This window comes from Lynx canadensis, chromosome C2 (assembly GCF_007474595.2).
Source record: "Lynx canadensis isolate LIC74 chromosome C2, mLynCan4.pri.v2, whole genome shotgun sequence".
Taxonomy (NCBI): domain Eukaryota; kingdom Metazoa; phylum Chordata; class Mammalia; order Carnivora; family Felidae; genus Lynx; species Lynx canadensis.
Genome location: NC_044311.2, coordinates 110031418 through 110044863, shown reverse-complemented (window position 1 = coordinate 110044863; position 13446 = coordinate 110031418). Strand labels below are relative to the sequence as shown.

Here is a 13446-nt window from a genome sequence, read left to right as displayed (position 1 = left end):
TCGCAGAAAGTTCTATTGAACAGGACTGCAGTTAAGAATATAAATTCTTTGAGATTAGGAATCTCATATTTTTACTCTATCTCTAACGTAAAATAGTATCTAGGCATCTAGTATTTAGTAGGCACTAAATAGATATTTTTAGGATAAATTAATAAAAAATACTATTAGCCAGGCAGTGTACAAGACATCGGGAATATTGTGTGGACAAAACAAACATGATCTATTAAAGTTATAGTCTTACAGAAAATAGACAACAAATAAATGATTACAAATTTAACAAATAGTACTGGTAGGAGGGTACTTGCTGCTAAGGGGGAAAAAACCCACAAATCTCATCTCATTTGAGGGATCACAGAAATCATAAAATGTTTTTATTTATAGAAAGTCAAGCTTAGAGAAATGACTTGCTATAGGTCATACTGCTAACAGGCTACAAGTAAGCAGCTATCCTTTAACCATGATGCTCTGCAACAAAAAGAAAAAATCGAAACAATTGGAAAAGTCCCTCCTCCAAAGGAAAGAAAATAGGTTTCTGCAAGTCCAAATTTCCACATACCCCCAAAATATAAAATTTAAAGTATAGTAATTTTTTTTTTAACGTTTATTTATTTTTGAGACAGAGAGAGACAGAGCATGAACGGGGGAGGGGCAGAGAGAGGGGGAGACACAGAGTCGGAAACAGGCTCCAGGCTCCGAGCCATCAGCCCAGAGCCCGACGCGGGGCTCGAACTCACGGACCGTGAGATCGTGACCTGGCTGAAGTCGGACGCTTAACCGACTGCGCCACCCAGGCGCCCCTAAAGTATAGTAATTTTAGGAAGTTTTAGAACTTTAAAGTTTGTGGATATGTCCTAAGGGAAAAGGGATGTTCCACTAAACTTTTACAAAGGAGTTGGATGGTGATTATATCTATTGGATGCTGATGTCATTACTGTTAAGAGTTGAAAACTGTCTTCAACTTTACGAAAGTCAGCTTCCTAAGGTGATGTGATTACAATCAAAAATGTCTCCCTCACAGACTTGCCAATGTTCCAGTGACTCCCATCTTCAGAAGCACTCCTTTAGATTGTCTTAGTGCTCTAAATAAGGTCATTGGGGGGTGGGGGTAGGGGGTTACTCAAAGCCACCAGACAAACATGATATACATACTGAAGCATCAGTTTTACTTGAAGCATAGGCAGGTAGGGAACTAAGTAAGAACTAATATGTAACTCAAAACATTTTAATATTAAAACAAACATGGCTATATTGTGGAGTTGACTATAAAGTTAAAGTTAGTATTAAGATATTAAGATCTTTCAAAGACATTTCATGACTGGCACTGGAGTTGGGGAGTCAACTAGGGCAATGTTCCCTAAACTCCCAAGCTTTGGTAGAAAATTTGAGAAACTGGGGCACCTGGCTGGCTCAGTTGGTGGAGCGAGTGACTCTTGAGCTTGGGGTTGTGAGTTTGAGCCCCATGGTGTGTGTAGAGATTACTTAAAAAATAAAAAAATCTTTAAAAAAAATAAAAGAAAGAAAGAAAATTTGAGAAACTGAGTTTTTACAAATCTCATAAAGATTCTTCTGCTTTTTAAAAATACTATCTAGAAAGAATAACATATTAAACCATTACACTAAACCTATCACTTTTGGTTATTTTATAGTGCATTTGCAGGAAATTGCTTCTCAGTGAGCTGTCATCTAGAAGAACCTAAGGAATATGACATCTGGATAAGTCATTATTATGAGTGATGAGTGGAGAAAGGGCCTGGGTGATGAGAAAGCATCAAGAGGCTTCTCAAGTTGCAGGGAATAGAGCTAAAAGCAAGTAAGATTCAAATGCATTTGAGACAGACATTAACATAATCAGGCCTGAATAGGATCTATCAGTTGTCCACAAAGTAGAACCCCTTGCCAATACCTTCATTTTATAGATGAAAAAATGAATAAAGCAATTTTTCCTGCATGACACAATGACTTGATATGGCCCAAGGCTATACTTAAAATTCCTGACAGTATCTAGTTCCCTTTTCAATAATAACACCAGCAGGAGTGAGTACACCTAGGGGCACCTGCATGGCTCAGTTGGTTGAGTGTTCAACTCGTGATTTCAGCTCAGGTCATGACCCCAGAGTCATAGGATTGAGCCCTGGGTTAGGCTCTGTACCGAGCATGGAGTCTGCTTAAGATTCTGTCTCTCTCCCTCTGCCTCTCCTCACTGCACTTATGCTCTCTCTCTCTCTAAAATAAAACAAAAATTAAAAAAAAAAAAAAAGAATGAGTACAACTAAATTTATCATAAATCATGCATTGTGTTAAGTGTTTTATCATGGTTAACTCACTTAATTGTGTCAACAACCTTAAAAGGAAGATACTAATATCCCCATTTATACCTATGAGGAAACTAATATTAGAAGAGGTTAAGAATTTGCTCAGAGTCACACGGTTAGACAATAGAGGAGCTATGATGTAAAACAGGTCCATTTGATTAAGAAACCTCACTCTCACTCATCTTAATTCCTCACAATATGGCCTTTACGTGAGCCATATTGACTAGAAGGGCAAACAACATGGTTATAATGATAACAGCTTACATAAACTTAATGACCTAAAGGTCACAGTGTGTGAGGTCCCAGAAAGAGGAAAGGAAACCCAGTCAAAGTTGGAGAGCTATGGAGAGGAACCAGCTATGAGAACAAAGAGGTAAAGCAAGACAGAGGGGCCAAAGCACAGCACAGTAACTAGAACTGGAAGTTGGGATGGCGTGGCCAAGAAACCAGACCTCACATGGTGTCAGTCAAATTGTCCCCCACACCAAATCACATTTGATAAATAATAAGCTACAGGGATAAGGATGAAGCATAGGAAATACAGTCAATAATATAATAATAACCTTGTATGGTGACAGATGGTAACTACACTTATGGTGGTAAGCATTTTGTGATTATATAATTGTTGAATGAGTATGTTATGTTGAATGACAAAAAGTTGTATGTCAACTATACTTTAATTAAAAATTTTTTTAATTTAAATTTAAAAAGAAATACTGCAACTAAAATAATAAGCAAATAGTTAATTAATTAACTTTAAGTTAATTCTCTAAGGAAGCATTCACAATGGAGAAGTTTGTTTACTTCAGCAGAACTAGATTTCACTTACTGAATTCAAATTAACATTATTTTAATGATGGTAAGTAGGCAACTCTCAGTAATTCAAATCATTCCAACTCTTAATCCCTCATTTTCCCACTCTCCTTTCAGAAAACAGCAAAAAACAAACACTTAACAACAAGAATCCTTTCAACATGTTCTCATTAGGTATGCCTCCTGCAGAGATCCCCTAAAATGTCACAACAGAACTAGAACACAGAGTTGTATTGAGTTTGGAGACAGAAATACTAGTTCATTTCTAGGCCGAACCACAAATTTGAGGTTGTTCAGCTAAGACCTTTAGCTTCATACCAGCAACAAACAACCTCCTACATTTTCATCTCCTCAGCTCAGCCAGCACATAATTTATTACTTCACCGCTACTGCCTAATTCTCTCAGAATTCAGGTGAGACTGTATCAAAAGATAGCACAGCCACACGGAGCATAAGCGTAATTTCACATCTAGATTACTACTCCCCTTGACAATTCTCTATACTCTGCTCTGCCCTTGAATCTGTTAACTGTGATCAGAACATAACACAAAAGAACTCAAGGCACAGAGCCAGGAATCCTTGGTGCTGGTCCCAGAAGTATCATTAACTTTGTGTACACCTTAGAAAAATATCTCAGTTGCTCTGGGCCTCAAGAACTTAATCTCCAAAACAGGAATACTTCCCTACCCTACCTATTTCTCAAAGGTATTGGTGAAAACTAAATGAAATATTATATGCAGAAGCATTACAAAAATATGAAATGCTAAACAAATATAAGAGAAAACAGAGGATAATGGAGCAGGGATATACATGTACCAAATAAAATAAAACATTTGCTTAAAAAAATGTATATTTGGTTTTGTGATCCATGATAGGCATCCTCAACTACAAATGTAAGTTAATTGATGTACAAAATAAAATCCCAAAGAACAGCTCTTATATTAAGAATATCACCAGAGACCTGATAATAAACTTGGGTAATTGAGCAGAAACTCAGTTATTCGTTTAACAACTATTTGGTGAACACATAACCTAGGTGGGGCTTTGTACTAATTATGGAGACTATACAGGAAGTCCAAAAGGTAGGGGGTTAAGCATTGACTGGAGCTAAGTGGAGATGCTTTCAAAATATCCAACTATAATGGAGACAAGTGCTGGAGGAGGGCATTTTGTAAATAGGGAACATGGGAGAGATTTGAGCATGTTTAAATGCTCATAAGGAGTTAGTAATGGGAGAAGGTGAAGACTCAGGAGAGAGAGAAACAATGATTGGGAGATGTCTAAGAGGTAAGATTGGATGTAGGGTCCTAAGTAAGGTGAAAAATGCTTTTTTTTTTTTTTTTTTTAAAGACAGCGGACAGATGATAGTAGGAGAAGCTTAAAGTGATACAAAACAGAGTATTTGATGCAAGGCTTAGGTCAGCCCGTGGGTTAGAGTTCACAAAGAAGCAGCAATTTAAATTACAGAGAACTGTGATAGGAACAATAGTGGCCTCCACATCCTTATCCCCAACACCTGTGAGTATGTTAAATTACATACAAAGGAGGATTAAGGTAGCAGTTGGAATTAAGGTTGCTCATCAGCTGGCCTTAAAATGGGGAGTGTAGCCAGGTTTATCCAGGTGGATCCAGCACAATCATAAGGATCCTTAAATGTGGAAGAAGAGGCAGAAAAGTGTCAGAGTGATGAAATGTGGGAAAGACTTGACCAGCCATTACTAGCTTTGAAGATAGAAGGGGGTCATGAGCCAAGCAATGTGGGTGGTTTCTAGAAGCTGGAAAAGGCAAAAAAAAAAAAAAAAAAAAAAAAAAAAAAAAACAAAAACAGATTCTCCGCTACAGTTTCCAGAAAGGAATGCAAACCTGGCAACATCTTGAGACCCACGTCAGATTTCTGAGCTATGTAACTGTAGGACAAATTTGTGTTGTTTTAAACTACCAGAGGCTGTGGTAATTTGCTACAGCAGCAATAAAATCTAACACAAGAATCTCAACACTGAGAATACGAGAGTAATCTCAAAAAAAATCATAAAAATTAATTTGAATATAGAAAAGTGAAGAACACATAAAGGGTTACAATGGATCACTATAGAACTCGAGTTGGATAGGGGAGCCTGGGTGGCTCAGTGGTTTAAACATCCAACTTTAGCTCAGGTCATGATCTTGCAGTTTGTGGGTTCAAGCCCCGTGTTGGGCTCTGTGCTGACAGCTCCGACCGGAGCTGGAGGCTGGAGCCTGCTTCGGATTCTGTTGACTCCCTGCTCACATTCTGTTTCTGTCTCTCAAAAATAAATAAATATTAAAAAAAAAAAAAAGAAAGAAAGAAAAGAACTCAAGTTGGATAAAGATGGGCTTAGTGAATTCTTAGGCCAGCCACTCCCATGGTTTCACTCCCAGTGTTACCTAACCCCAGGTCACCCCTTTCAGCAACTACCACGGTTGGCATTTTTCACCCCACCCCAGCCTCATCTGTTCTAGTTAGATCGGAAAGATACTTTAAACTTTAAATTTCTCAATATTCATTTATATTTTCATATATTGTTATTTTAGTACATATGTTATTTTCTAAGCACGGTAAATCATATTTTCAGTTCCTTATACGTAGAACAGACAGTGCCTTATCAATAAAAATATACGATTCAGTGAGTCCTGCTATGATGCTTATTTATGAATTTGTTCCAGTGTGATTATCACAGTAAGAAATGAGCATAACACAAAATTTCTCCTTTATTTATGCATAATTTCATTGTGAGAAATGCTAGGAAGCCAAAGAAAGCTGCAGCCAGTTGAAGTGAGCCACACAGGAATACACACCACACCTTACATATCTTCCGGCTACCCCTGTGCCATGAGCCACACCCACTCTCAGATGGTGTTACAATTGTCCACCCTATTTCAGGTAAGCTTCCTTCCACCACTTGATAATAACCCGCAAGCTACAAACTTGCTAACATCCACCTCCCAGTAAACTTCAGAGCTTCTTCTAGGTTAAGTGCCATATGCATTATGCTGTTTACATACATCTTAACTATATAAGATGTGTAAAATGTGCCACCATTTCATTAGTTACAATCATGAAGATTACTAGGACTGGTGGGACTCAACAGAGTACTTAGTTCATGCTTGGGTGTTGCAATGGCAATCACAAGCAACTTCCAAGCTCTGCTTCTCAGTGGTGAAAGCCCACACCTAAGAAAACACATGGCCCAGCATCTAAGTGGGTGTTCATCCCAGGCCCCAGCAGAGACCCAGTGGTAACATTAGTTGTATGAATGAGTGAGACCACAGAGTCCCCTTCCCTCCTGTTTACTCATGTTTGATCTGACCCCTACATATGCCCCACTAAGTCACATGTGTACTCCAACTATGCTTTGGGCTGGCCTCTGCTGCCCAGCTTGGATGTCCAGGCACTGACTCACCTAACTGGTTTTTCAATCTGTCTTCCTCTCTCATTTGAGGCACTGATCTGGATTGTCTGCCCTAATGGTGTTTTTCTATATAATCATTCCTACACTGGCATAATCTAGATACTCTGAGTATGGACAGAATTGAAATCTTTAATCCTTATACACTAAATTCCTCACTTCCATGATCTGCTCTGTACTGCTATTGCTCAGGACCCAGAAATGACCTTAATCCTAAACCTAAAGGCTGATAGAGCCAAGAATCCTAATACTGCAGGATTCATCAAGGTTGTGTTATTCCTATATTTCTTTTAAGTTTACTTATTTTTGAGGGGGGGGGGAAGAGAGAAAGAGAGAAAGAGAGAGAGAGAGAGAGAGAGAGAATATGAATGGGGGAGGGGCAGACAGAAAGGGAGACAGAGAATCCCAAGCACACTCCACACTGTCAGTGCAGAGCCTGATGTAGGGCTCGAACCCATGAACTGTGAGATCATGACATGAACCAAAATGAAGAGTCAGATGCTTAACTGACTGAGCCACCCAAGGCACTCCATGTTATTCCTGTATTTCAAGATCACAATCATCATTTCTCAGTAAAGTGATCCATACTACCAACCATCATTTAATAAACTATTCTCCACTAAGGTGTAACATTTTATAACATTTTTACTATTAGTGCATAAACCTCAACTGAAGTAGATCATTCCATATTCCATTTCCAGAAGTCTATTTTTCTCACTCAAGAGAAAGGAATAAGTCTGCCTCCTGGCAAGTTCAGAAAGTAAACAAGCACAGTGACTGTGATGGTAGCCTTGAATGGGAAGTGGCTTCAAGATGAGGAAAACAATTTGGGACTTAGCCACAGCCCTGATGACTGCAGGAACTGGCAAGAAAATAGAACAGAGCCATTAAATTGGGGGTGAGTCTTGGAATAGGTATGACATATCTCAGTTGCTAAACATGAAATTAGGGAAAAAAAGACACTTACCTGCTTACAGTTTCCTTTGTATATGTCATTTTCTAAGGAAAACAAAGATAAACATGACTGTGTGAGTTAATGACAGTTAATAAGCAGTACATAAAATGTACTGCATGGAAAACACTAATGCCCTTACATTATACTGTTATTTTACAAATCTATGTTGTTTTTCTCTATGGTTAAACAAACAATTAAAGCAAGGTACTAATGATGCCAAGTTTGTTTTGTGACTGTGGGAATGTCCTGGCACTCAGTCTCTGTTTATGTTTCCAAAAGTTCCCGTGCTCTTTCTTAATGGGCACAGATTAATAGACTTTACTTGCTAATCATTCCAAAAAGATCTATAGATTGGAGATTGGTTGAGTTTTACATTAACCTTCCATGGACTTAGAATCAAAGTTTTTTGTGACCTAACATGTTTATAGAAACTCTCATACTAGAATAATAGGGACATGTGGATAAAATAAATGCTAAATCTGTTTCTCCAGAATTCAGACAAAAAGATAAATTATAACAATAACTGGATTTCTCCTCTGGGACATTCTAAAGCAAATTGTCCCTAAGTTTCCTCTAAATTAGTGATTTTGTTTTGAGGCCAATATAATAAAAAGAACACTAAGTTAGAAGACCTAACTTCAAGTCCCATTTTCTCTTGCTTAGATATGAAGGCAAACCCCCAAATCTCTCAATATCTCCTCTATAAAATGGAAAGACTATTACTCTAAATAACTCTCATGATATTTATAAATAACTCATTGCTCTTCTTGCTCTACAAACTCTCCTAGAATAATCTCAGCCAGTCTAAATGCTTTCAATTGCCACCTCAAGCCAGATGACTCCTACAGCTATATTTATAACCCAAACCACTCTCCTTGGCTTCAAACCTAAATCAGGCAATTCGCATTTCACAGATTGCTCAAAACAACACATTCAAAAGTGAACTCAATCTCCCCACTACATCTACAAAGCTGCTTCTGTGCCCAAGTTCTTGGTCTTAGTCATCCAGACTAGAAATGAGGAAGCTTCCCAGGCCATTCCTTCTTCTTCTCCCACTCCCATCTGACCTGTCACAGAGTTCTACTAGTCTTTTTTCCTATTTGCATCTCTTGTGCTTCCTTTCTCTATCTTTTGTCTAGTTAGGACCCTCATGTCCTCAGATATGCAGTAATTACTAGTCTTCCTGCTCCAGTCTTGTTGCCTCCAATTCACCCCATGGTGTATAGAAACCATAATGACCTTTTTAATTCAAAACTGTCCAATCAGCCTCTGTGACTCACCTACTTATAATGTGGAGAACAAAGGCAAAAGAAATGTAGATAAATTTAAATTTCCTTATAACCTGCAGCCCATTGACAAACACTTGAGACAGGCAGAGTATGACATTTCTTCAGGAACTCTCAACTGTTTTAATGTCAATGCTTTGCTTGAGGTAAAAACAACCTTAGCTTGACAATAGCTAGGCCTTCAGGATCCTGTGAGTCTTCTTTAGCATTAGAAAAATCTTTTTGCAAACTTCCCCTCGACTTTACCTCCCCCAAGTCCCAGGTATATAATCAGTTACTCAGGGCAATCCCAGGGCAGGTCTTCCTGCCCACAGGTCCTGTCACTTGTGCTGTAATAAAACCACCATTTTGCACCAAAGATGCCTGAAGAATTCTTTCTTGGCCAGTGGCTCCGAATCCCATTTCCACATCAACAGTTTCTTATCATCCCCAGAGTTATCTACTCTTCCAGCTTCCAGTCTGATCTCTTGTCACTTATTGTCTACCCTTCCTGTATATTGGCCCAAGTCATTCCCTATCAACATCTGTCTCGTGCTATCCCCCTCTGTCTGGACTGTTCATCCCAAACTCCTCATTCAGCTCACTTATACTTGTTATTTAAGATTCAATCCAGGTCTCATATCACCCCCTTTGTCTCCATGTTGTACTAAATAATCATTGAAAGTGTATTTCCAACACCTTTAGATCTTACCTTTCTAAAAGTTGCACTTGTAAAAAAAAAAAAAAAATACCTTGCAATGTAATATCACAAGAGGCTATTGTTAATGCTAATACTAACTATACATTTGCTATACATCATCTGTATTTGCTGCTCTGTCAACTGCTTCCATAGTGTGGACACAACTGAGATGGGCAATGCTGACATAAATATAAATGTGTGTAGATATGTGTATGTGTATTTTTTTTCAGTTAATAGCTATTCCATATTAGCCACTGCAATTTGCAAAAGTGGTAATGACTGAGAAGGAAGGCCCAATGGTAAAGGGCAAAAAAAATAACTTTTTTAAAAAAGAAAACTATGTTTGATTTTAAGCTCCAGCCCATCTGGTTTTATAATCTAGAGTAAGGAATAACTCTGATGCCTAATGTTCTTATCTATAAATTGCGGATATTAGTAACTCCTTGTAGAGTTGTTATTAAATATGCTTTTAATAGGCTTAATATGTGGCCTGGTACATGGTACATACATAACTGGTAGCTATACTCATATTTATTAATATTGAGCAGTTAAAAACATAACAGAAGAGGGACACCTGGGTGGTTCAGTTGGTTAAGTGTCCAACTCCAGCTCAGGTCATGATCTCAAGGTTCATGGGACAGAGCCCGCATCAGGCTCTCTGTTGCTAGCATGGAGCCCACTTTGGATCTTCTGTCTCCCTCTCTCTCTGCCTCTCCCCCTTCTCACTCTCTCTTTTATTTTCTCATCATGAATACATGCATGCTACATGAAAAGGGAAAGGTGGGCAAGTAATTTGTCTATATGCATGCTTATTTATCCTTTGCTAAGAATAAGATAGCTCTAAAAGAAGGAAAATAAGTAAGCAAATTCATTAAGTAGAATCATATTTATACTTTACTAAACATTTATTCAATGAACTATATCTTAGTGTCATTGGTAGCTACTCTGAATTGATAATATGCAAAACCTTGGCAAGAGTGACTCTCGAGGACTTATATTCTTAGCCTAAACCTTTGCTGAGTATTATTTCCAAATATTTACATTTATAAACATAAGCCCGAGGCTCTTACTGGGTTAACAATGTTCATTTTAACAGCCAGAGCTAGGGATACAAAGACTCAGCCATGCCCTATGGCAGCTCACTCAAATAGCCTAATTCAACAACAAAAGTAATGCAGGTGTTTGGTGTTGCTCTTTCTTCCTTCAAGCCTGAGCTGTGTGTAGGCACTCCTACAATAGTCCAGCAATTCTTCCCTTGTTAGTACACTTACCTTCATAATTAAATTTCTATGTTCCACAGACTGACTAAAATTTGTGCCCATTTCAAATATAGTTGTGTTTCCATCCTCACACAAATTCATCCAGTAACGATATTCCTCACGTCCAGGAAGTCGATCCCAAAATGTCCGGAAGGCTTCCCAGACAGCTTCCTGACACACTGGACAACAGACAAAGAGGAATTTTTATGGAAAGTACTTTCAGGTTCTCACAATGATCATGAACCTATTTATTCAGATTTCCAAGGCACTCGTGCCCACAGTGTCCATTCTAGAAGGACATAGGAATGATTCTCAAAGTTCTTCTGTTTATGTATGTCCAGTTTAAACTTTTCAGATATGAAGAGAATGTGCACTCCCCACTCCTTTCCTTTACAGAGGAATTTAATTCACTTTCTAATAGGCAGGGTTTTTTTTTTCCCCATCTCTTAAAAAAAAAATCCACGTTTGTGCTTTATGAGAGTGAAGCAGATGTTGAAAATACTTAAAAAGGCGAAAAAATAAACTGTGATATATCCATATGATGCAGTATTATTCAGTGATAAAAATAAATGAGGTTTCAAGCTATGAAAAGACATGGTGAAGACTTAAATGCATATTGCTAAGTAAAAGAAGCCAGTCTGAAAAAGCTACATACTGTATAATTCCAATGATGTGACATTCTGGAAAGGGCCAAAGTATGAAAACTGTAAAAAGATCAGTGGTTGCCAGGGGCTGGGGGAAGGGAAAGACAAAGAGGTGAAGAACAGTGGTTTTTTTAGGGCAAGGAAGTCACTCTGTATGACTCTGTAATAATGGAAACACATCATTATACATTTCTCAAAACACAATACAAGCTCTAATTAAGACTAGTGTGTCTGTCCATTTTGGCTCATCAATTATAACAAATGTGCTACACTAATACAAAATGCTAATAAGAGGGAAAAATGTGTGTGTGGAAGAGTGGCAGTATAGGTAACTCTGGACTTTCTGCTCAATTTTTCTGTAAACCTGAAACTTCTCTAAACATTAAAATCTATTAACTAAAAAAAAAGATATAAGTAGAGAACAAACGGGTGGTTGCCTGAGGGGAGGGAGGTGGGAGGATACCAAATGGGTGAAGGGAAGTGAGAGATATAGGGTTCCAGTTATGGGATGAATAAGTCACAGGAATATAACTCACAGCATAAGGAATATAGTCAATGACATTGTAATAGCATTGCATGGTGACAGATTGTAGCTACACTTGTGGTGAGCATGGCATAATATAGAAACTTGCAGAATCACTACCTTGTATATTTGAAAGTTATTTAGTTATTTATTTTTATTTTTTAATGTTTATTTTTGAAAAGAGACAGAGCGTAAGTGGGGGAGGGGCAGAGAGAGAGGAAGACACAGAAACCAAAGCACATTCCAGGCTCTGAGCTGTCAGCACAGAGCCTGACGTGGGGCTCAAACTCACGAACTGTGAGATCATGACCTAAGCCAAAGTCAGACACTCAACCCACTGAGCCACCCAGGCACCCAGAAACTAATTTAATATTGTATGTCAATTACACTCAAAAAAATTTTTTTACGATATGAGGACTAAAAAATTAATGATTTTTAGGAGAAATGTACTACTATATTAAAAACAAATTCAGTCTATCTGCTAAGTTATTCCAAAGCATCAAATCTGAATGGATGCTAAACAGACTGTCTGCACATTTTGTATACATTAAGTATATTGGTTTCCTGTAACCATTTCATTGGCCAAATGCCAGACACTGTGGACAACAGACAGACTGAGATGGGAGGGAAGACGAGCAGAGCGATAAGGGAGAGAGAAGGATTTAAATGCACAGAGATCAAGACCATTATTTTTCATCTCAAGAAAGCTGAATGCTTATCCAGTAACATATTGAGGTGGAGCCCCTGAACTCACAGAGTCAGATCTAAATTCTAGCCCCAGCTTCATAACCACAGGTAACTTACCTAGCCGGTCAGCGCTGCAATGTGCTTTATTTATTTGTTTATTTGAGAGACAGCGAGCGAGGGAAAGACAGAGTGAGCAAACTCGAGTCGGGGAGACAGGGAGAGCGACAGAATCTTAAGCAGGCTCCATGCACAACACAGAGCCTGACACCGGGCTCAATCCCACAACACTGGGATAACAACATGAGCCAAAATCAAGAGTCAGAGGCTCAAATGACTGAACCACCCAAGCGCCCCTCATCCCTCTTATTTAATTGGATAAATCATTACTGCCTTACCTACCTACCTGTGAGAGTATTTTATAAATCACATAGTGCTACATGAATATCAGTGTTATAACCATAATGGATTCTGGGTGTCTGACAGTTGTTTGATGGAAGAAGACAGTCTAAGCCAAAGAACAAGACTCGAGTTTTAACAGAGAGGAAAATATATGAATATTTGAAGTTTCTCCATCAATTGATTTTTCAGGGTTAAAATAAACCTTTGTTTGCAAACTTAGTTTTCTCTTTCAGTGAACTAACTGCATCCTTATAACTGTTCTTTCAAACTTGTGATCATACAGTATACAGAAGAATCCAGCCAAGGCTGACTGAGACAGAGCTGACCACCTGCAGATTCATAGTTCTTCCTTTCTTCATCCTAAAACTTCCAAATGAAAATTTAGTGCCCACCAGAAGACAATGCAAAGGTGAAAGTCTAGGTTGGTAAAAACTAAAAAAAAAAAAAAAAAAAATGAACGTCTG

General features: G+C 38.2%; 1 protein-coding gene across 1 annotated transcript in view; it reads right to left on the bottom strand.

The window, feature by feature from the left end:
* Nucleotides 1-13446, bottom strand: part of IMPG2 (interphotoreceptor matrix proteoglycan 2) — an 82444-nt gene that overhangs the window by 58639 nt on the left and 10359 nt on the right. The window contains exons 3-4 of the mRNA XM_030330330.1: nt 10742-10908; nt 7518-7549 (exon numbers count right to left, since the gene is read on the bottom strand). Of these exons, the coding sequence (XP_030186190.1) occupies nt 7518-7549; nt 10742-10908 (199 nt within the window). The remainder of the gene's footprint in view (nt 1-7517; nt 7550-10741; nt 10909-13446) is intronic.